The sequence below is a fragment of the Ochlerotatus camptorhynchus genome, unplaced genomic scaffold (assembly GCF_037179485.1).
Source record: "Ochlerotatus camptorhynchus isolate MF236.1 unplaced genomic scaffold, CSIRO-AGI_Acam_v1.1 ptg000370l, whole genome shotgun sequence".
NCBI classification, from domain to species: Eukaryota; Metazoa; Arthropoda; class Insecta; order Diptera; family Culicidae; genus Ochlerotatus; species Ochlerotatus camptorhynchus.
This window is the reverse complement of record NW_027040858.1, coordinates 3546876-3571394: the sequence shown is the minus strand read 5'-3', so window position 1 is coordinate 3571394 and position 24519 is coordinate 3546876. Positions and strand designations below refer to the sequence as shown.

General features: G+C 45.2%; 1 protein-coding gene across 1 annotated transcript in view; it reads right to left on the bottom strand.

Moving 5' to 3' along the window:
* Positions 1-24519, bottom strand: part of LOC135710084 (zinc finger protein 91-like) — a 39840-nt gene that overhangs the window by 12490 nt on the left and 2831 nt on the right. The window contains exons 6-9 of the mRNA XM_065232553.1: positions 2593-3033; positions 1917-2247; positions 1712-1851; positions 1317-1646 (exon numbers count right to left, since the gene is read on the bottom strand). Coding sequence (XP_065088625.1) covers positions 1317-1646; positions 1712-1851; positions 1917-2247; positions 2593-3033 — 1242 coding nt within the window. The remainder of the gene's footprint in view (positions 1-1316; positions 1647-1711; positions 1852-1916; positions 2248-2592; positions 3034-24519) is intronic.

The following is a 24519-nucleotide window of genomic DNA, read 5'->3' as shown; positions in this document are numbered from 1 at the left end:
TTTCAGAACTTTTCCAAGTTTTGTCTGTAGTTCTATGAAATTCCCAGATTTTCTAATAAGCTTCCTCAATTTCTGCGATGTTTCCTAAACTTCTTAGAAGTAATTGAAGTTTTACGAATTTCCCAACAGTTAAATAAAACCCCTTGAGCTCATGGCCAATTTATAGAGCCTGAAGACGTCTTATTATGCCATCGATCAAATATCGATGTAATATGATTTGTCAAAATTTCTTCTTCTAGTCCTGGTCTAGGAGAAGAAATTTTGAGAAGTCATATTGTATTGATATTTAAACGATTGCATAATAAGACGTCTTCAGGCTCTACAAATTGGCCATGAGTCAAGGAAACAGTAGTTAACATAAAGGACTTTGACAAAAGATTAGTAACAGCTAAATTGGCAAGCTTGACAAAATACCGGTGAACAAAAAAAAAACATCAAAAGTTCTGGGGGGGGGGGCTGGTCCCCTTCGTACCCCCATTAGCCACGCCAATGGTTATTACTAGGATATCGTTGCTTGCTTTTATCAGAATTCATACAAGCACAACATCAGCAGCTCTTATTATGAGAAAAACTAAAATACTTACATTCGTGACGGTCTTCGGCGGCAGTGTCGTATGACAGCGCCTGTCATATGACATTTTAGTTTGCTACTGTAATTTGATAACTTGTTTTGCAAGTGTTGGAAGCAAAGGCAGTCGATTATCACAGAAAATGTGTCGACTACGGTGATCGCTTACAAGACTGCCTAGGATTACGAAAGGTAGTTTTGGTATCACAGCAAATGTATAATATATATTAAATTGATTCCTTAACTCATTATCAGTGAAAAAGTTCGATAGGTTGAAATTCGGAAGCAATTTGAGAGTTCTGTTTGTGTGGTGCTCTGTCGGTGTCCTTTTATCAGTAATTTGTGGTCCTGAAAAGGACCGATGGTTTGGAAGCTTGGAAGCCAGTTTAGAACAATGCTGTGGAAATTTGTCCTCGATATTCTTGGAGATGGTAGCAGTGCGGAAATGAAATATGTACTGTCCACGAGGTGAAAAATCGAGTATTTTATATGAGATTTTCACATCGCTTCGATCTCTGAACAGGCCTTTACATGGAACACTAGTGTATAATTAGTAATGAAAATCTGTCACTTTTCTTCCAACCGTCAACCGAACTAGACTTTCTTGTTACACTCTTCCAATAAACCTACCAATCGTTATGCTTCTCTAACCAAATTTCCCGGAAAAATAATCATCTAAAGTTAATGACGCTTGCTCGGTAATCTGGCAATTATACTTGTTAAAATAATCATGAATTACCATACAAACCTTATGTTTCATTAGGTCATCAGTACTGGCGAACGTGCTTCTGCAAATGATGCAAATAGTCATCTCATCTATCTTCTCGACACTGCGTTGCTTTTGCTCTTCAGTGCAATTTGCACCTTCCATATTCGCATTTCTCATAGGCCTGTCCCCATGATGATCTCGTTTCTTGTGGTCCTCTACTCTGCTTACGCCGTTGAACTTTTGACCACACAATTCACATGAATATCTTAAACGTGGACAACTTGCCACATGGTTTTGAAAACGATATCTAATGTGAAATTTCATCGTACAATAAGGGCATTGGAACCTTTCTTTAGAGTGTTTAGTCAGCTGGAATAAATGAGAATTTAAAAAAATATAGGAACAGCACTAAAACTACAGCTTAACCGACGTACCTTATGATAATAGAACTGGTAATAGGTAGACATAGTAATACTACAGATTTTGCACGAATATGGCATTTTCTCGTTCTCTTCGACATCCATGAAGTGATCTTCGTACAAGTTATCTAAAGAGTGCTCATTCAATCGAGAATCTGCAAAAAGAAAACAATTCCTTCGTAATTATTCGTCGTTCTATCTAAAGTCAAACTATACCCACGTGAAACATCAACTTTGGAGGATGGATTAACCGTTGATTGTCCTTGGTCATCACGTGCCGATATCGTAGTGTCCTCTGATGTGATTTCCATTTGCAGACCATTGTTCGGGGCTTGTTTTTGATCTTGGGCGGTTTTAAAATTTTCCACACTGCTCTGATCTCCGTTATTGTGATCTTTGGGTGAGCTGAATTGTTCCAACGTGTTACCACTTAAGTTACGTGGATACAGCTTATGCTTACACACAAAACAATGTTTTGTATATTCTATTTTGCTCTGAATTTTTTTCCCACAAATTGGGCATTTATATTTCGGTTCTGTGTGGCATTTCATCTGCAATGAACAATAAAGGCTGTTTAACAAATTGTAAAAGATAAAGTTGCAATCAGGCTTTGCTAGAATATCAACTACAGCTTCTTTTGCTGTGTAAAAACTTTCATTTAGACCAAGTATAACATTCCAAGAAAGACGTAAAAAGTAGCCAATTCTACGTAATAAATAAACTATTGTTCTTTAACTTAATTCAAAATTGTTATCTAATTTAAAAATGAAAATTCGAGTTATGAGTGCTTGTTCATTGATAAAAAAAATAATAATGCCAAAGTTACATGAGTGAGAATTCAACAAACAATTTGAAAATGAGCCTGATAGCAAATGAGAAAAACGAGTGCAACAAACCTTATGATTTTTGATTTCTGATATACCAAGAATAGTTATTCCGCAGATATCACATTTCGTCAGCTCATGGACAATTTGCAAGTGATGAATCAAATACCCTGGACTGGACAACTCTTCGTTGCAGTAGTAACATTTGGTTTTGGATAAGCCGTTTTCAACGATAGGCGGTGAAATTTTCTCCCCTACGGAACAAGAATCACTTTCATCGCATAGGCTCGTTTTGGTTTTCGCCTGCTTTTCCTTCTTGCTCCTTGCATATGGACGACAAAAGTTGCTCCAATGTTGTTTGACAGCTTTTACATCTTTAAACAATTTACCACAAAACTCGCAAGGAGTTTTCGTACTCGTACATTTAGTTACATGTTTTTCAATCTTATCTCTCCTGCAAAACTGCATCGAACAATGTGGGCATTTTTGCTTCGATTCCTTGTGCTTCGTTTTCTGTATTGGACGATAAAAACAGTACATTAGAGTAGCGGTTCTCAAACATTTGTCGATTGTGACCCACTTTGAACAGAAAAATCATAGGCAATGAAAAATGCAAAACAAACATTCCAAACAGGTGTCACAAATGCCTTAATGGCCTTAACCCTCCGTTACTTGCGCTGTTGTACTTTGGACAACACACATGAGTTTTCCATTGCCATTTTGTCAATCTAAAACCAACGAGTATTCCTCAAAAAACTTGTTTTGATCTAAACAAGCTAAGCTTTGATTACAGTAAACACCTAAAAAATGCGGATAATAGGGAAAATGTACATGGAAACCGCGTAAACTGTGACCATACTACGTGGGATTTAACTTAATTGATTACTGTTGGCACAACCATGCCAGCAACGAATAAAGTTAATGATTTGAATTACTAGATTTGATACAGTGTAGCTTACAGCACACGACCCCATGTAACTGACAGTAAAAATAAAGTTTTAGTTCCTACCAGTGATGCAAAATATCATAACACTCACGTGACACTCGTCTTCACATCAACCGACTATCGCTGACAGATCGTTTTGTCACGTAGTGAGAGGTAGAGCCATGGCAAACAACAATCATCAGTAATGGTCGCTGCTCACAAGCAAAACGTTACACTCGCTGCTGATGATGAAAAGCACAACGAAAACAGTGAAGACTTCTGCAGTACGATCATGAGAAAAAGCAAAACGACAGAAGAAAATGAAAACAATGCCTACACATTCCAAGTTCGTGTCGGCAGGCGCGAGTGTGTGAGTTACTAACAAAGCAGGCTCACTCACCAACACACTCACTGTTGGCAAATGAACAACAGGGACGCTGAAGTAACTGAACCCCTATCAGAGAAATTGGCAACACGGCGAGTAGAGAGAATGACAGCCAATACATCCTGATCAAGGACTGCACAAGTGCAAAAGCGGTTTGGAATGCGCTGAAAGCGTATCACGAAAAAGCTACGATTACGTCGCAGCTATCGTTATTGATCCGGCTGTGTGAAACGAAGCTGAGTGAATCGGGAAACGTAGAGAAACATCTACTGGATATGGATTCGCTCTTCAAGCGCCTGGAAGATGCTGGTCTCAAGCTGGAGGAGAAACTGAAAATCGCCATGGTACTTCGGAGTATGCCAGAGTCGTACCATTTTCTGGCATCGGCTTTGGAAGCTCGCCCCGACGGTGATATCACCATGGAGCTGATCAGGACTAAGCTGCTGGATGAGTACCGGAAGAGACAGGAACGTGCAGGAAAGCCGGACGCTGATGAGCGGGTACTGAAAACGCAAAAGGTGAGCAAGGACGTAGTGTGTTTCTTTTGCAAGAAACCAGGCCACTTCAAACGGGATTGCCGAAAGTGGCAGGCTCAAAACGCGGAAACGCAGGGAGCATCCGGAAGCAAACCTTCGAAGGGCAACCAGCGGCAAGCGAAGGCTAAGCAGGCGACGGATTCGAGTGATGGAGCTATTTGTTTTTCGGCGAGTGAAACCAATGAAGCCATCTGTGCAGCAGTGAAGCCGGGAAAGTCGTGGACAATTGACAGCGGTGCGTCGTGTCACATGGCTAACAAGGAAGTTTTTTTTCGAAGAACTGGAGGAGAGAATGGCTAACGGAGTCTGTACGAGATCGGGTGGTCATGGTTGCGGAACTGTGAAAGTTTGGAATGGCGCCGAAGGATCAGTCGACATCCAGCTGGAGAAGGTGTTGTATGTACCGGAACAGGACAGCGGGCTGTTATCCGTAAGCAAAATCACTGATAACGGATATAAAGTGCTTTTCAAGCAAGATACCGTCGAAGTCCTGAGCAATACGAACAAAGTTGTCGTTCAAGGTGAGCGGTGTGGAGGATTGTACGTCCTTAAGGAGGAAGAGCGTGCAACGCTGGCGGTAACTCATAAGCACACCGTGAATTGCCAACATACTTGGCATCGCAGGTTCGGCCATCGCGATCCTGCGGTAATGGACCGACTGCAGAAGGAACAGCTAGTGACGGGGATGAAAGTGGTCAATTGCGGAGCGAAGATCGTTTGCGAGTGCTGCATGGAGGGAAAGATGGCCCGACTGCCATATCCGCAGCAAGCAGCACGGAGGACGACAGAACCGTTGCAGCTTATCCACACGGATCTGTGTGGACCTATGTCAAACGTGACTCCAGGCGGTAAGAAATACTTCATGTCGCTGATTGACGATTACAGCAGGTACATGGTGCTCTACCTGCTGAAGGACAAACCGGAGGCGAATGACTGTATCAAGGATTTTGTACGGCTGGTGCAGAATAAGTTCGGAAGAAAACCTCGGGTGATTCACTCCGACCGGGGCGGTGAATTCGTCAATAAGGAATTGAAGCGCTTTTACCGGAATGAAGGCATTGAAATTCAGCTGACGGCGGGATATGCACCACAGCAAAACGGCGTGGCAGAACGCCGTAACCGCTATCTGCAGGAAATGGCTGTCTGCATGCTCCTTGACGCTAATATGGAGAAGCGTTATTGGGGTGAGGCGATTGCAGCGGCAGCATACGTGCAAAATCGTCTGCCATCGCGTTCGGTACAGAAAACTCCGTTCGAGCTGTGGAACGGCGAAAAGCCAGACCTGAGTCACTTGAAGGTATTCGGGTGTGACGCTTTCGTATATATTCCCGACGCGAAGCGCGGGAAGATGCAGAGCAGAGCCGAGAAGCTAACCTTCGTCGGGTATGCGTGTGGTTCGAAGGCATATCGTTTTCTGGACAAGAGGTCTAACAGAATAACGATCAGTAGAGATGCTAGGTTTGTGGAGCTTGGTCCAGAGCTTCAGGAGGAGTCGAAACTCCGCGAGTCGAACCAAGAAAGAGATCCGCCGAAGACTAGGAATGATTCACCGGAGCGGCAGGTTGCCGAGGAGATCGAAATTGATTTTTCTGGTGGAAAGAGTGATGCGGGCAGTATTTCGAGACAACAATGAGCCTAGGAAGTCACAGCGTAGTAATCTGGGAACGATGCCGAGTAGATACGGAGATTTCGTGGTTGAAGTAGCTCAAGTTGCAGTAGCGGAGCCGGTCAGTTACACCGAAGCCGTGAAAGGTCCGGACAAGGACAAGTGGGTCCGTGCTATGGACGAAGAATATCAGTCGCTGTCGGCGATGAACACTTGGTCGCTCGTACCGTTGCCAGCAGGACGACAGGCGATTGGATCCAATTGAGTTTACAAGCAAAAAAGGGACTCATCAGGACGTGTGACACGTTTTAAAGCCAGATTAGTCGCACAGGGATACGCGCAGCGGTTGGGTGCAGATTTCGGAGAAGTATTTGCTCCAGTCGCGATGCAATCAACTTTTCGAGTTCTCTTGGCAGTTGCGGGACATAAGAACTTGGAAGTGCGGCACATTGATGTAAGGAACGCATATCTCAACGGGCGGCTGGAAGAGGAGGTGTATATGCGGCAGCCTCCGGGGTACGCTGTTCCTGGAAAGGAAGAACTGGTGTGCAGGCTCCACCGAAGCCTGTACGGACTGAAACAGTCGGCGAAAGTTTGGCACTCCACCGTGAAGAAGGTGTTGCTGGAGATGGGATTCCGGCAGTCCGAGTCGGACGTCTGCTTGTTTATGAAGCAGCTGAACAGCGGAGAGTGGGTCTACTTACTACTTTACGTAGACGACATGATTGTGGCGTGCAGAGACAAGCAACAGCTAGACCGGCTGGAACAGGAGTTGCACAAGCGATTCGAGATTTCCTGTTTGGGAACAGTGAACCAGTTTCTGGAGATCAGAGTTCGTAAGGACGAACAGGGATTCTATTCTCTGAGTCAACAGGGATCTATTCGAGAAATAGCAGTGCATTTCGGTCTTGAAGGAGCTAAAAGCTCGAAGTTTCCTTTGGACCAAGGTTACCTGAAGTACCAGGAGAGTGAAGCTTTGCCGAACAACATCCAATACCAAAGTTTGGTGGGAGCACTTCTATACCTGGCGACAAATTCAAGACCGGATATTGCAGTAGCAGTTTCAATCCTTAGTCGGAAGTCTAGCAATCCGACTCAGCGCAATTGGATAGAGTTGAAGCGCGTCGTTCGATATTTGATCGGTACGGCAGACTACGAATTGAAGCTTTCCAGTGACCGAACGAAGAGGCTGACCCTAACCGGCTATAGTGACGCTGACTGGGCAGGAGATTCTGCAGACCGCAAGTCCACAAGTGGATATGTGTTTCTTGTCGGCGAAGCAGTAGTCAACTGGGCGAGCAGGAAGCAGGATTGCGTCACCACGTCAACGATGGAGGCCGAATATGTGGCGCTTTCGGTGGCAGCATCCGAAGCTGTATGGTTGCGTAGATTGCTGAGCGAGTTGGGAGTTGTGTCAAACCAAGCAACGATCATCTACGAGGACAATCGGAGCTGCATCGATTTTGTGTCTCTGGAGAAGCAAAATAAGCGAAGCAAACATATCGACACGAAGGTTCATCATGCGAAGGATTTGTGTTCACGAGGAGTCATACAGTTGGAGTACTGTCCTTCCGACGAGATGGTGGCAGATGTGTTCACAAAGCCACTGGGACCAACCAAGATGATGCAGTTTGCTAAGCAGCTAGGACTTGTTCAGTGAATCAGCGAGGAGGAGTGTTGGCAAATGAACAACAGGGACGCTGAAGTAACTGAACCCCTATCAGAGAAATTGGCAACACGGCGAGTAGAGAGAATGACAGCCAGGCGGTGTATTGAAGTAAAACCTCATTCCTTTAGTTACAGTGCGAAATAAAAACACGTTGTTTTTTTCAAGTCCGATATTTATACTTTATTTTGACGCGTTTACGAATTCCCCACGGTTAATTCCACTTCGGAACGTCCACCTAATGCCCATACTCACATAAGCAAGCAAAGCAGCAACTGCTTCAAAACGAGCACAGATGAGTGTCGTGATTGTCGGGAATGATCAGATCGGTGATGGATCACAACCGAAGACGACATTCACCAGTTGCTTTTTACTTCTTTCGTCAACTTGATGGATGGTCATGGAGAGAGCTTCGACGAGCACATTGATAGGAATGTACAAAGCGTTACAACCATCAGCTGTTTGATGATCGTGATTGTGATAGGTCGCAACTCTGGTTCCTACTCGTTTCTTCCAGACAACAGACGTTGTAGCATTACTCTCTCGCTGCGCATAATCCTCCGACAGGTTATGGGCCTGTGCGTGATAGAGAGTGGAAGAAAAAAAGAAAACTCAACGCCATTTTGAGATTCCTTGGTTTTTTTTTCTTTCGAGAAAATTGTTCGGTTTTTCGCAAAGTTTCGAAAGTTTTCGCGCGGAAATGGTTGGCAATCGGTTCAACATCCAACAATTGGCAAATCAAAGTTGGCACGCGTGGAGAATAGAAGAACTATGAAAGTGATGATGGTTTCAAAATTTTCCACGGGGAAGTATACGAGTGCAATCTTAAAATGCTTTTATTTTGTGAATGGAGCATTTTATTTAAATCTGGTTAGTGCTACGTTAGTAGAAAACTTCAGGACTACTCAATAGACATAAAATACAGAAAACTTAATTTTTTTTCAGATTTTTAGGTGTAAACATAGACTTCCGCTTTTCTACCACTGTAGCAGTAACCAGATTTAAATAAAATGCTCCATTTTCAAAATAAAAGCATTTTAAGATTGCACTCGTATACTTCCCCGTGCAAAATTTTGAAACCATCATCACTTTCATAGTTCTTCTATTCTCCACGAGTGCCAACTTTGATTTGCCAATTGAACGATTTCAATTATCCCACCTGGAAATTTAAGGTGGAATTGCTCCTCACTCGAGAGGATTTGTGGCGGTGTGTTGACCCCGGCGTCAAGAAGCAAGGGGAAACCGACGACGCCTGGAACGCGTTGGACTGATCCGTAAGGCCAAGACAGCGAAGGCAGCATGGGACGAGATAAAGAAGCACCACGAAACAGCAACCCTAACCTCAAAAGTTTCGCTTCTGAAGCAGATCTGCGATAAACGTTTCGCGGATGGTGAAAATATGACGGAGCACCTCTTTGCCATGGAGGATTTGTTCGAGAGGTTGAAGAATGCGGAACAGGAATTGGAGACAAATCTTCAGGTCGCGATGGTCTTGAGAAGTCTGCCGAGTTCCTACGACACGCTGACGACCGCCCTAGAGTGCCGGTCTGACACCGACCTCACCCTCGAACTCGTCAAACGGAAGCTGCTGGACGAGGCCGTAAAACATCAAGGATCATCCGGAGATTTGGTGCTGAAAGTCGGAACTGTGCACGGTCGGAACAACAAGAAGAAACCTCTAATTTGCCACCGGTGCAAAAAGGAGGGCCATTTGAGTGCCCGCAGCGCGGTCGTGATTCGGACGGCGACCCGAAGCCGAAAGGAAAACAACAGAAGAAAAAGGAAGATTGTGTTTCGTTCGCGTTCGTCGCCGGCGCACACTATGTCTGAAGGCACTTTTTTTGCAACTTTCATGTACCTCAGTTTTTTCTTCACAGGATGTTAAAATTGATCCCAACAATCATATCTGTGATAGTTTTAAAATATTTCACCTTGGGTTTTTTGAGAAAAAGTGATTTGAAGTTTACAAAGCCGATTATGAAGGAGTATATGGCCCTATTGACGAAACAAAAATATTACGAATTGAACTTAGGAGTTAAATAAGGTTTAAAAGTAGATTGAATTAATCCAAATGACTTTAAAGAGCTCTCTTTGACTCTCAAGTAAGATTCGTATCCGTTTACGCAAAATCAATTAATATTTGTTGCTAGAGCAACATCTTGTTTATTTTTTCTCTTCCTTCATATGAGTAAAAGATAAAGGACGAGCAGGACAGTCTAGGACAGCCACGTAATCATAGTAGGCATTGATTTTCGTCCTGTTCCGAGTGTTTTTTTATAGATGTATTGTGTAGAAAATCTGGAAAATTTAAAAATATCAAGAAGAAAATAGAGCGTTCGCTTGTTGTGCTTCGAAAAAGCGACTCTGTCAAGAAAAAATTTCACTCCACTTTAGTAGCGGCGATCGTTGAAAGATTTTTATCGGAGTTCAATAAAGGAGATGGTAGGTATCCGACATTTTTGTGTCCCGTACTCAGCAGGTGGCGAAGGTGGCATTTGCAATCCTGTGCGGCAAAACATTTGCTTGTATTTTTTTAAATAAATAGACATGTTTGACTCAACGTCGAGATTGAAAATAAATTCTGGCAACCACGACGAATTTGTTTGAAAATCGTTTAACCGATAACTCCGATAATACAGGAATTAAACTCACATGAGGTTAACTACTCTTGCCCAGTGAGTTTAGATAGCCCTCACTTTGAATTACTACAGAACTGCTGGAGCTTCATTGCAGTTCGCATATTTTGACTAAGGGAACTTTCAGGAAGGTTCAGCGACTTTCTAGGAAATTCTGCAAACTATATGGAACTGAAGTGAATTTTAGTAACTTTCAGAGAAGTTTATTGAACTTCAGGGAAGTTCTACAAACTTCAGGAAAATTCTTTAAACTTTAAAGATATGCTTCGATCTTCAGAGAAGTTCTATAAACTTTTGGAAAATTCTGCCAACTTCAGGGACGTTTTGTCAGTTTCAGGGGAGTGCAATGTCCTCCTGGTAAGTTCTACGCACTTCAAGAGAGTTCTGTGAATTATAGCAACATTATATGAATTTCAATGATACTCCGCAAAAAGTTCTTTAAACGCCAGGAAATGTTTGTAAACTTTAGGATGCTCTGTGAACCACAGGGAAAATTTGATAACATTAGGGAAATACTGGGAACATAAAGAAATATCTGAGAATTCCAGGAAATGCTAAACTCAGAGACGTTCTGTGAACTTCAAAGCTGTTCTAGGAACATCAGGAAAGATTGAAGAATTTCATCGAAGTTCAACGAAATCAAGGAAAAACTTCTATAAACTGTCTCATTGGGTTGCTGGTGGAACAACTTACACTTCATGTCTTAGAAAAAAGGTATGGTAGAGAGGATTTGTTGTGATATCGCTTTCTCTTTTACGCTTCTCTTATGAAATGTGATCGACGATAACGCTTCAAATTGGGTGGTTGCTGCAAATGCGACTCAGCATACGCAATTTGGATTCGCTGGTCGCCATTGTAGGTGCTTGACAAACGTGTAGTTTAGGATGCAATTTTGATCATCAGCTAAAGATTTTGGACAATCTGGATGCTACTATCCGACTGACATTTTTTCTGACTACATTTTTGAATTCAACGCACGATTTTACATGGGAAATGACCATCAGCGACAAAGTTCAAAAAATGCTGTAAACTAGTGTAATAATAGTAAATTTAGAGACTAAACCATTGCTATTAACTTATTTTATTTATTTTAACATGACAAAGTTACGATATCTTACGGTACCGAAGAGGGAATCTTGCTGTTCCAGTGAAACGTAGTATTTTGACTACTTTAATCTCTTTTTGAATCATTTTCAGCTGAATTTGTTTCTATCCTTAACAGTGTTGTATCGTCAATAGTCCATATACGCCTTCCTAAACGCCTAAGTATACTTCAAAACACTTTTTCTCAAAAAACCCAAGATGAAATATTTTAAAACCTTCACAGATTTGATTGTTAGGATCAATATTAACTTCCTGTGAAAAAAAAATCTTAGGTACATGCAACTTGCATAATAAGTGCCTTCAGACATAGCGTGCGGCGCGTGTGAAAGTTCTAACGGTTCGAAGCCGTGTGTAGTGGACTCGGGTGCGACGAGCCACACAGTTGCCGATCGGAGTTTTTTCGGTGAATTGAAAAGTTGTGACATTAAATCTGTGACGCTTGCCGACGGAAAATTCGCGAAAGTGGATGGCCAGGGGTGTGGCACGATTGACTGTTGTGATGAAAATGGACTACCGAGAAAAATGAACATAAGTGTCGCGCTTTACACACCCGGTCTTGCCATGAACTTGTTGTCGGTGCCGGCAATAGTGGAGAAGAACGCCGAAGTGATTTTTGATGCCCGTGGGTGCCGAATCTTGCGTGACGGGACGACGGTAGCCGCGGCAACGTTGAAGCGTGGGCTGTACCAGCTGAAGCAACCGGAGGAGGTCGTGTTGTCGGCGAGCAGCCACCACAACAAAGACTGCCGCGATCATCCGGATGAAGAAGGAAGACTTGGTAAGCGGTTTGAAAGTGTTTGAGTGCGGCATCGAAGAGCCATGTGATTGTTGCCACAAAGCCTACAGGTTCCTGGACAAATCTACGCGAAAAGTGATAGTGAGCCGTGACGTCAGGTTCATCGAAAGTGCTACGGAAGTGCCTGCCGAGGTTGGTCATAAGAAGAAGAAGAAGCCAATCGTGAAGCCGGCCCCTGTCTGCAGCCAGGAGGAGATAATAGTGTTTGACTCGGTACTGAAGAAAATCGAGCCCGTTGCCGAATCCGTAGCGGAAGAAGATGAAGATGACGAGTTTGGTACTGCGGAGTCCGAAGCAGATTTTGATGGTTTCAGTGACGTCGATCCTGTGCGCGGTATTGAAGAAGCCAACGATCAGGAAGACCACGAACGCGAACCCAGAAGCCAATAAAGGTATCCCGCCGGAACGGTTCGACGAGATGACCAGCGTGACGAAGCATTTTGTGAAGGAACCACGAACGTACGAGGAAGCGGTCCAACGCCCCGAAAAGGCTGTCACATCGAAAAGGTCGACGGGCACTACACCATGAACCAAGGAGACATCCTACAACCTACATCGAGAAGCTGCTCGGAAGGTTACCGCTGGACCCAGGCTATATAAAACAAACGGAGGAGACAGCCCTGCCAACGAACACGTCCTATCGTTCGCTGGTGGGCAGTTTGTTATATGTCGCGGTCAATACCAGGCCGGACATCAGCATCGGGACTTCGCTACTGTGCAGGAAGGTGTCAAATCCGACAGATCGCGACTGGACAGAAGCTAAACGTACGCTGAGGTACCTCAAGGGGACCAAGATCTTCCGTCTGCACCTGGGTGGCGGAGCCGAAGGTCTCGAGTGCTTCGTCGATGCGGATTGGGCCGGAAATGAAGGCGATCGGAAGTCGAATTCCACTCAGGTCATCAAGTTCGGCGGTGGCGTAGTGAGCTGGGCCACGCGGAAGCAAAATTGCGTCACCCTGTCGTCCACCGAGGCCGAGTTTGTGGCCCTATCGGAAGGCTGCCAGGAATTACTATGGATCAAGAAGCTTCTCAAGGATCTTGCAGAAGACAGCTCGGACCCCATACTCGTGTGGGAGGACAATCAGTCCTGTATAAAAATGGTGGAGTCGGACCGCATGGAGCGCCGGTCCAAACACATCGATACAAAACACGAGTTCACGAAGGATCTACGCCAACGGGGAGTCATTGATCTCCGTTATCTACCAACGGATCAAATGGTTGCGGACATCATGACCAAGCCGCTGGACAGGATCAAGCTGGAGCGGCACCGTGAGTCACTCGGTGTCATGTAAACTTCTATGCGTTGAGGAAGAGTGTTAGCACAACCATGCCAGCAACGAATAAAGTTAATGATTTGAATTACTAGATTTGATACAGTGTAGCTTACAGCACACGACCCCATGTAACTGACAGTAAAATTAAAGTTTTAGTTCCTACTCGTTTCTTCCAGACAACAGACGTTGTAGCATTACTCTCTCGCTGCGCATAATCCTCCGACAATTACAACATGGAATATATCGATATCCTGACCAGATAGAAAGTTACTGTCTCCGACAAAGTTGTTCAGGAGATAATAACCTTGTCGCTGGTGGACGGTAGTTCAGAATGTTCTCACTACGTAGCGCTAGTATACATGTGAAACTCTTGCATATAAAATATCTCTATAGATCCTGACCAGATAGAAAGTAAATGTATTTGGAAAAGTTTTTCAGGAAGTCAAGATCTTTTTGTTGGGTTACAATAGTTCGGAATTTTCTCACTATGCGGTGCTAGTATATACGTGCCTTTCTCGCATATTCGATAGTTTGAGATCTTGATCAGATAGAAAGTTTATGTCTTCGGCAAAGTTGTTTAGGGGGTCAAGACTTTTTGGCTGGTAAACAGTAGAAGAACTACTGTTCACCAACCAAAAGACCTTGACCTCCTGAACAACTTCATTGTAGACAGTAACTTTCTATCTGATCAGGGTCTCGAGATATAGCATATGCGAGAAGTGTACATGTATACTAACACCACGTGGTGAGAAAATTCTTAGCTACTGTTTACCACCCAAAAAGGCTTTGACCTCCTGAACAACTTTATCGAAGACAGTAACTTTCTATCTGGTCAGGATCTCGAAACAAGCCACATGCGAGAATTTCACGTGTATTCTAGCGCTACGTAGTGAGAAAATTTTGAACTACTGTCCACTAGCGAAATCTATCTGATCAGATACTCGAGATATTTTACATGAGAGAATTGCGCGTGTATACTTATGCCACGTAGTGTGAAAATTCTGAACTAGTGTGCACCAAGCAATAGACATTGACCTCATGAACAACTTTTTTCGATCTACCTGTTCAGAATCTCGAGCTTAGCATACGCGAGAATTGTTCACGTTTACTAGCGCCTTGTGGTGAGAAAATTCTGGGCTACTGTCCACCAGCCAAAAAGTCTTGACCCCCTGAACAACTTTTTCGAAAACAGTAACTTTCTCTCTGCTCAGGATCTCGAGCTATTGTATATGCGAGAATTGCATGTGTATACTAGCACCGAGCAGTGAGAAAATTCGGAACTACTCCACCAACGAAAAGATCCTGACTTCATGAAAAACTTTGCCAAAGACATTTACTCTCTATCTGGTCAGGATCTAGTGATGCGAGAACTCAACATGTATACGAGCACTACCTAGTGAAAAGATTCTAAACTACTTTTAACCAGCAAAAAGGCTATGATCTCCTGAACAGCTTTGCCTTAGACAGTAACTTTCTATCGGGTAAGGATCTCGAGATATTGTATATGAGAATTTCACGTGTATACTAGCGCTGCGTAGTGAGAAAATTCTGAACTACTGTCCACTAGCCAAAAATAATTGACCCCCTGAACAAGTTTGCCGAAGACAGTAACTTTCTGTTATATCCGTAACCAAGGCCAACAAGTTAAACAAGCTGTTGTTAAGAGCTACTATTTATTACGTCTATCTTGGTTGGTGGTCGGATAAAGAATCAATCTCTAACTTATGACAGTCAGGCAAGGCCTACTACATCTCCCCCTTTTAGAAAATGTCATAGGAAGAGAGCCATCTTGGAATTCTACAGATACAGAACGTCGAATAAAGTCTCCAACTGCTTCAGATGACACGGGCTTTTGTGCGGACTTAAGTTCTCCATCTTGAGCAGCAGGTTCATGATCGATTGTCGAAAAAGGATTTTCGCCAGACGTACTTGCCACTTGACCATCAGCTTCGAGTGATACGGAACCAACAGGAATAGGGACATCGTGATTGAATGGCACTTCTGGATCCAACGGTACAGCTTCATCTTGAATTTCATCAAGCAGGATTTCCCATGGTAGTTGCTGCGTCGCTTGCTCTGGATCATCAAAAGTGTGACGAGGGCGCATATGGTTTACATGCGACCTCACCAGCTTCGGTCTCCCGTTCATGTCCAGTGCAACGATATAGTTGACGGAACCTTCCCGTTCGATGACTCGACCAGAAATCCAGGACTTGGCGTTTCTGCGATGCTGTTCAACGTAGACCAGGTCATCTTCTTCAAACTCGCGCTTGACTGCTCCATGCCGCCAATTGAACTGTTCGTTTTGTTTGTGGTTCTTGACAGCTTCAGTTACAGGAACAGGTTTCTTCAGTAGGTCCAAAGTAGTGCGCACTGGTCTTCCGAGGAATGCTTCTGCTGGAGACGTCGACTGCGGTGTGTTTCGGTTTGGGATTGAACGATACACCGAAAGGAATGTCTGCAGGTGCTCCAGTGTGGGTGATCCTTCCCCCTTGGCTAGCTTCTTGAGGCCACGCTTGAGTGAATCAACGAATCGCTCCGCTTGGCTGTTGGACTGCGGGTGGTAGGGAGCAGTGCTGAGATGGGTGATACCATTTGCACGGCAATACTGTTGAAACTGCTCGCTGGTGAATTGCGTTCCGTTGTCTGAGACCAATGTGTCTGGGTTGCCGTAACGAGAAAACGTTTCACGCAGCATATTCAGGGTTGCAGTTGTGGTAATGGATTGAGTGCGAAAATTTTCGGGCCACTTAGAGAAAGCATCTACCATGACGAAATAGTAGTATCCATGGATCGGACCAGCAAAATCGATATGGACACGTTGCCATGGCTTGTCCGGGAGAGGCCATGACTCCAAGGTTGCTTTTGTCGATGACTTCACTGCTTCAGCACATGCAGTGCACTGACGGACAAATTGCTCCACATCGTCGTCAACGTTAGGCCAGTAGATGTAACTTCGGGCCAGAGACTTCATTCGGTCCATTCCTGGGTGTCCACGATGCAGTTGACGAACGATCCGCTTTCGAAACTTTGATGGGACGACCATTCAATCGCCGAACATAACGCAGTTGTCGACAACTTGAAGTCCATCTCGTCTGGCGAAGAACTTCTTGACATCAGGATCAGCAACTTGCTTCGCATTTGCTGGCCAACCTTCGTTAAGGAAATTCACCACTTGCTGAAGAACTGGATCCTTTCGCGTCTCAGCCACAATCATCTGGTGCGTGACTGGAAGGTTGCTGATGGTGTCGTCGAGAATTGCTTTTGCTTCAGATTCGACGCACACGGCGGCTATGACGTAATCCTCATCTGGTCTATGCTGCGATGACATTAGCCGGGATAGAAAATCTGCATAGCCAAAATTCGTCGATGAAACGTGTTGGATGTCGAAATCGTACAGCAGAAGTGTCAAGGCCCAGCGCTGCAAACGGTTTGCTGTGTAAACAGGAATACCTTTCTTTGAGCCGAAAACCTTGAGTAGCGGTTGATGATCGGTTTGCAGGAGGAAGTGTCGTCCATACAGCATTTTGTGGAAACGGGTGACAGCGAATATCAGGGCCAATGCTTCCTTCTCCACCTGTCCGTAGTTCATCTCTGCTGGGGTCAGTTAGCGCGAGGCGTGCGCAATTGCCTACTTCACCGGTCGGGAATCGATGCATGATGACAGCGCCAAGGCCGTACTTCGATGCATCTGCTGCAACAACGATTTCCTTGGACGGGTCGTAGTGTATAAGAAGCAGGTCGGAAAGTAGAATGGCCTTGAGCTGCTCGAAAGACTTCTGGCAATCCTTGGTCCAGTTCCAGCGTGCATCTTTCTTGAGGAGGCTGTCCAGAGGAGCCCTGAGTTGCTTCATCTGCTTAACGAATCTACCATAGTAGTTGACAGCATCTTGGAAATGGCTTCTGTTTTTGAAGGGTCAGGCCGAATACCGTCCTTATCCCCGATGTGTCCGAGAAACTTGATCTGGGAGAGTGCGAAACGACATTTTTCGAGGCGTAGGTGAAAGCCATACTCACGGATCTGCTCGAGAACAGCGTAGAGATTGCGATCGTGTTCCTGCTTGGTGCGACCAGCGATGAGGATGTCGTCCAAATACGACTTGACTCCAAGGATGCCGGCCACCATGCTGTCGATGATGCGCTGGAAAGCGCCGGGTGCCGACTTGACTCCGGGGGGTAGTCGGTTATACTGGAACAGTCCACGATGCGTGTTGACCGTGAGTAGCTTTCGCGATTCCTCCTCGACCTCGACCTGTAGGTAAGCGTCAGACAAATCGAGATGAGTGAAGTAACGTGCTCCAGCTAGTTCCGCAAAGAGGTCGTCAGGATGAGGCAGTGGATGATGGTCACATTCTAGCGCGTTGTTCAGCCCCGTCGAATAATCGCCACATACACGGACTGATACATTGTCCGACTTGCGTACGACGACTATTGGTGCTGCCCAGTCCGAGAATTGAACTGGAGAAATTATACCGTTTTGCTGAAGCCTCTCAAGTTCTGCGTCCACCTTGGCGAGTGCAGCGTACGCTACTGGTCGTTTCGGGCAATATGCAGGACGTGCGTCAGGCTTGAGATACAACTTCACTTGCGCTTTTGGGCATCTACCCATCGTGCTTCGAAAAACTTCCGGAAACTGTTGCTTGAGTTAATTGGTGAACTGATCAGAACGTTGGTGTACGACGTTGACCAAGCTGCTTATCGGCACAGACCACAAATCGAACAGATCCATAGTCTCGATTCCTAGAACGTTGAGTTCAGCGCTGCTTGAGATGAAAATGCGATCAGTCTTGGTAACATTCTTGATGGTGATCTCGGTCTGGAACTCAGCGAGAAGGTTGAGATTGCCACCAGAAGCTGTAACTGCAGATTCTTCCGTCGGTTGAGTGGGTGGCTGTCCGATGCTGATCCATGTTTCTTCTGAGATTATGGTGATGTCGGACGCCGAGTCGTGTTGAAGTTTGACTGCTACACCATTGAGCTCGACCGGGATGAACTTCCGTTCTCTTTGGATTTGGCCTGTTTGAACGGTTTCGACGGCGCATTCTTGTTGCTGTTGCAATAACGTTCCTTGTGTCCTTGTTGCTTGCATCTGGAACAGGTGTGCGAAGCGAGCGGACACTCACGAACATAGTGCTGGTCGCCACACTTCCAACATGGCGTTTTCGGCACTTTTTGGTTCTTTTTTGAGGCAGGATTATTCTGGTTGCGAGAAACAATGTTGACGATGCGTGCTTCTTTGTTCTCCACCATCAATGTGTCCTGCTTGAGATTGGCCACGCGATGGCATTCTTCCACGAGGTTCTCCAGGGTTACCTTGCTGGTGGCTTCTCCCAATTCGTTGACTGCGGTTTCGTCGGCTTCCAATTTCGAGATCAACCTAGCTCGTATGTCCGCATCCCGTGGCGATTGGAGTTCACAGACGAAACGGAGAGCTTTGAATTGGTCCGATGTGAGCTTGGACAGCTGAAACGCTTCACAGTGTTTGTTCACCGTGGCAGCATACGATGTGAAGTCATCCACGTCACTTTTTGCATACTGGAGGCACTGGTAACGGGAATGAAAAACCGACTTCTGTCGACCGAACAGTTTCTTCAGTTTCGTGACGGTTTCGTCCAGGGTGAAGTCCCGGGGATGCTTGGGAAGAATGGTGTTGACGTACTTCTCGTGCAGAGGCGTGCTTAACTTGCGAAGAAGCAATCTCACACGAGCGGCGTCATCCAGGTATTGGCCGTCCTTTGTAAAGACATCCTCGTACCTCGCATACCAGCCATCGAAGAAAACTCCTTCTCACTGCCAGCAGTCGGATTTCCCCGATTTTCCAGGCTTTCAATCTGCTGCTGCTGCCTCGTGATGAGATTCGTTAGCTGCAGGATGGCGTTCCGAAGATCCTCGTCAGACATTTTCTTGCTTGAGGTTTCTTGCTTCGAGGTTCGAGGTGCTTCCAAAATCCCATCCTCGTCGCCAATTGTTATATCCGTAACCAAGGCCAACAAGCAAAACAAGCTGTTGTTAAGAGCTACTATTTATTACGTCTATCTTGGTTGGTGGTCGGATAAAGAATCAATCTCTAACGTATGACAGTCAGGCAAGGCCTACTACACTTTCTATCTGCTCAGGATCTATCGGGTAAGGATCTCGAGCTATTGTATATGCAAAAATTGCACGAATATGTTATGTTTTCATACACAAATCAACGTTTCTGTACACACTGGCTTCCGCACCTGAACAGACTGGCAGCACTGAGTGTTTTTGACATATGTACCTCTCTTTACCCTTCAGTTTAAAACATGTGCTTTTATCGAATAAACGTAATTTTCCTAATCAGTAATAAACGTTAGCATTACCATTATTCAATATTTGAAAGTGGTGTCAGAAGTTGGATAAAATGTCCATTCCAGCGGAGGTGCTACAGAGCCTTACTACTGTTTTCACCAATGCGCTAAAAGCAGCAGTTCAGGAAGTTTCAGCAGCAGCAGCCGGCGGTGCCAATGCAGCACAAGAAGGAGGCTCAAAACCAGCAGCTTTCGCAATCGGAGAATTCAAGACATCGGACGGTTCATCAGTGGAGGACTATTTCAAGCGTTTCGACTGGGCGCTCAACCTCAGCAGAATCCGGGAGGCGGACCATGCCGCAAATGCTCGCGTTCATATGGGAATTGAACTGAACAACGCACTCAAATTTCTCGTCAGCCCAAGGCAACCGGAGGATTTGACATACGCTGCGATAAAAACAACATTGGTGGAACACTTCGAGCATTAAATTTCGCCAACTGCGCCAGGAGCCGGAAGAGAGTATTGCGAGTTTTGCTTTGCGACTACGACAGACTGCTGCTCATTGCGAATACGGAGATTTTTTGGACCGTATGCTCATCGAACAGTTACTCTTTGGCTTGGAATCTCGCGGAATGTGCGATGAAATTATTGCGAAAAACCCGGAGACGTTTGACGCTGCCTACAAGGTTGCGCACACAATGGAAGCTACACACAAGACATCTGTAGAAGTGACAACGGATCCGGTCGGAACGACAATAACAACAAACAAGTTGGGTTATGTGTCAACGGGTGTAAAGAAAGGAAGCTTTCGTCAAGGCTCGAGCAACCAGGATCGTGCTCCAACATGCCATGGCTGTGGAGGCCGCCATGAGCAAAAATACTGCAAATTCCGGGATGCGGTTTGTTTTGCTTGCAACAGAAAGGGACATTTGTCGAAGGTAGGTAGATCGAAGATGGCTCAAGTCAAGGAAGAACTGTCTCCATTATCGGATGAGGGATCCGATTACGCCGATCACACGGAGGCTTTGCAGAAAGTTGATGTCATCTCGTCAGTTGAACCTCTGGACAGGAAGATGCTAGAAGTTCAGATTGATGGAAAGGCTGTGAAGATGGAATTAGACACAGGGGCGCCGTGTGCAATCGTGAGCCTGTGTACGCTTCGCAAGATCAAAGCTAGTTTTCGCCTGCACAAATCGGAAAGACAGTTTGCCAGTTACACGCGGCATAGAATCCACTGCATCGGCCGCTTGCCAGTGAATGTTACGTTGGGTAGGACCTCCCGGCGTCTAAACTTGTACGTCGTAGACGGAGATTTCGATTCACTCTTCGGTAGAGAATGGATTGCGCAATTTGCATACGACATTGACTTTGTGCAGTTGTTTGGCACAGATGAGCAAGTGAACACACTTACCGCAGCGGAACCAGTAATCACCAAGCAACAGCAGCAACGGCTGTCGCATCTCATCTCACGTTTCGATGGTGTATTCGGCGAGACTGCTGGCAAGCTGGCTGGCCCTCCGGCTACTCTACATCTGAAACCAGGAGCATCTCCAGTCTTCTCAAAGGCACGGGAAATTCCATTCGCTTTACGAGATGCGTACGCCAGAGAAATAGACAAGAAAATTTCATCCGGTCTTTACAAGCGTGTGGAATCATCTGAATGGGCATCTACTACTCACGTCGTCGCCAAGAAGAATGGAACGATTCGGATTACAGGTAAGTACAAGCCAACTTTGAATGCCCGAATGATAATTGATGAGCATCCAATTCCCCGTGCAGACTATCTTTTTCACAAAATGAAAGGTGCGGCGGTTTTCTGTCATCTCGATATAACCGATGCGTATTCCCATTTGACGGTTGACGATGATTTTGGTCATGCTCTAACGCTGAATACACCTACGCACGGGTTGATTCTACCCACACGATCTGTATATGGTGCTGCCAATATTCCTGCAATTTGGCAACGGCGAATGGAAACGGTTCTACAAGGACTTTCGAATGTTGTGAATTTCTACGACGACATTTTGATACATGCGGCAAGCTTCGAGGAGATGTTGGATGTGCTAGAGAAAACGTTGGAGCGGCTGAGAACTAATGGACTTCGCCTAAATCGTTCAAAGTGCGTGTTCGGGGCTCCTGCTGTGGAGTTCCTGGGACATAAAATCGACGCTGCAGGAGTACATAAGTCGGACAGGCATATTGAAGCAATACGGGATGCAAAAAAAAGCCGTCGAGCCCCGAAGAACTACAGCTGTTTCTGGGCAAGGCAACTTATTACAGCGCATTTTTTCCTAACCTTTCCACACGGGACAGGCCTCTCCGAGATATGTTACTCCACGACAGTTTCAAGTGGACAGCAAGCGCCGAGACAGCGTACGCAGAAATCAAAAGTGCATTGATTTCACCACAGGTGCTAATGCAGTACGATCCGGAGCTTCCATTACTGCTAGCAACGGATGCCAGTAGTACAGGACTGGGGGCGGTGTTGTCGCATCGTCTGAGTGATGGAGTGGAAAGACCGATAGCTTATGCCAGTCGAACGTTAAGCACGAGCGAGCAGCGCTACCCACAAATGGATAAGGAGGCCCTTGCGATAGTTTGGGCTGTGCAGAAATTTGTCATGTACCTGTATGCACATCACTGGACATTAATAACTGACCACAAGCCGCTGTCACAGATACTACATCCAGAAAAATCGCTTCCGACGTTTTGCATTAGCCGTATGGCCAACTACGCCGATTTTCTGGGAAACTTCGATTTCGACGTTGTTTTCAAACGAACGAAGGAAAATGTCAACGCAGACTACTGTTCCCGTGTTGTTCCAGGGTGTGGAGTAAACCTATTGAGAGAGATGACTATCGGACGAGACGAACAGTTCGATGCATTCGATTGTTTTATGTTGCATCAAATCCAACAGCTACCAATCCATGCTCAACGAATCGCCCAGGAAACACGGCGAGATGACGTCTTGGGCAAGATTCTTCGCGCTCTCGAGGAGGGCCAATCTTTGGAACGTGTAGGCTTCAAGTCCCCCGAAATCAACTACAAAACTGCAGCTGGATGTCTAGTATATGAACACAGGGTGGTAGTACCGCGCTCTTTGCAGGAAGCTGTACTGAAGGATTCACACGTCGGACATCTAGGAATAGTGAAGATGAAGGGGCTGGCACGATCGTTTACTTATTGGCCCGGAATCGATGCGGACATCGAGCGCGCTGCAAAGGAGTGTCATGAATGTGCCAAAAATGCCAACGATCCTCCAAAGTTTCGCGATCACGTGTGGGAGTACCCGAAGGCGCCGTGGGAGCGCATTCATATAGATTATGCTGGGCCGTATCTTGGAGTGATGTTACTCATAATCACGGACGCGTATAGTAAGTGGATCGAGGTGAAGGTTACCATCAGCATGACCGCTAGTGCTACAATTGCTCTGCTAGATGAACTTTTTGCAGCGTATGGAGTACCCACAACTATTGTTTCAGATAATGGAACTAATTTTACATCTACTGAGTTCAAGACTTATCTTCGGATGGTAGGCGTAAGGTATCACAAGTTAACTGCTCCGTACCACCCATCAACTAATGGACAGGCCGAGCGTTGTGTCCAGACAGTGAAGAATGCTTTGAAAGCAATGGATGAAGCAACATTCAACTCAATTTGAACGAGTTTCTTCGACAATACAGAAGAGCACCTCATTCTACTACTGGTCAACCGCCATGTCAACTGTTTCTCGGTAGGAACATTCGAACACGCCTGAATCTACTGCTGCCAGCGGATCTCACTACAAGAATCTGCCAACAACAGAAAAATAAGTTGGATTCATCGTTTCGTGAGTTTGGCGTCTCCCAGCCAGTTTATTTTCGATCTTTCAACCCACGGATGGATAAATGTATCAACAAACAGTGGTGGTGAGCAGTTCACCACCCCGAGCATCACCCGCGATGCTAGCGGAGTGGTAACACCTCCAGCAGCTCCACGAAGGTCGACAAGAGCCAGGAAGCCACGAATCATCTTCTCGCCAGATGGCCGTTAAAGGAGGGAAATGTGTTATGTTTTCATACACAAATCAACGTTTCTGTACACACTGGCTTCCGCACCTGAACAGACTGGCAGCACTGAGTGTTTTTGACATATGTACCTCTCTTTACCCTTCAGTTTAAAACATGTGCTTTTATCGAATAAACGTAATTTTCCTAATCAGTAATAAACGTTAGCATTACCATTATTCAATATTTGAAAGCCACGTAGTGAGAATTTTCTGAACTACTCCACCAACGAAAAAATCTTGACTTCCTGAAAAACTTTGCCGAAGACAGTAACTTATTATATGGTAAGGATCTAGAGATATTTTATATATGCGAGAATTTTACATGTACACTAGCGCCACGAAGTGAGAAAACTCTGAACCACCAACGAAAAGGCTTGACCTTCTGAACAACTTTGCCGCAGACAGTAACTTTCTATCTGGTCAGGTTCTCGAGATATTTTATATGAGAATTTCACGTGTATACTAGCGCCGCGTATTGAGAAAATTTTGAACTATTGTGCACCAAGAAATAGGCTTTGATATCATCAACAACTTAGTCGACGACAGTAACTTTCTATCTGGTCATGATCTCGAGATATATCACATGCGATAATTTCACATGTATTCTAGCGCTACGTAGTGAGAAAATTCTGAACTTAACTTCTTCAGCGAAAAGGTTATGATCTCTAGAACAACTTTGCCCAAGACAGTAACTTTCTATCTGGTCAGGATCTCAAGATTTTCTATGTTGTAACCAAATCCCACGTAGTA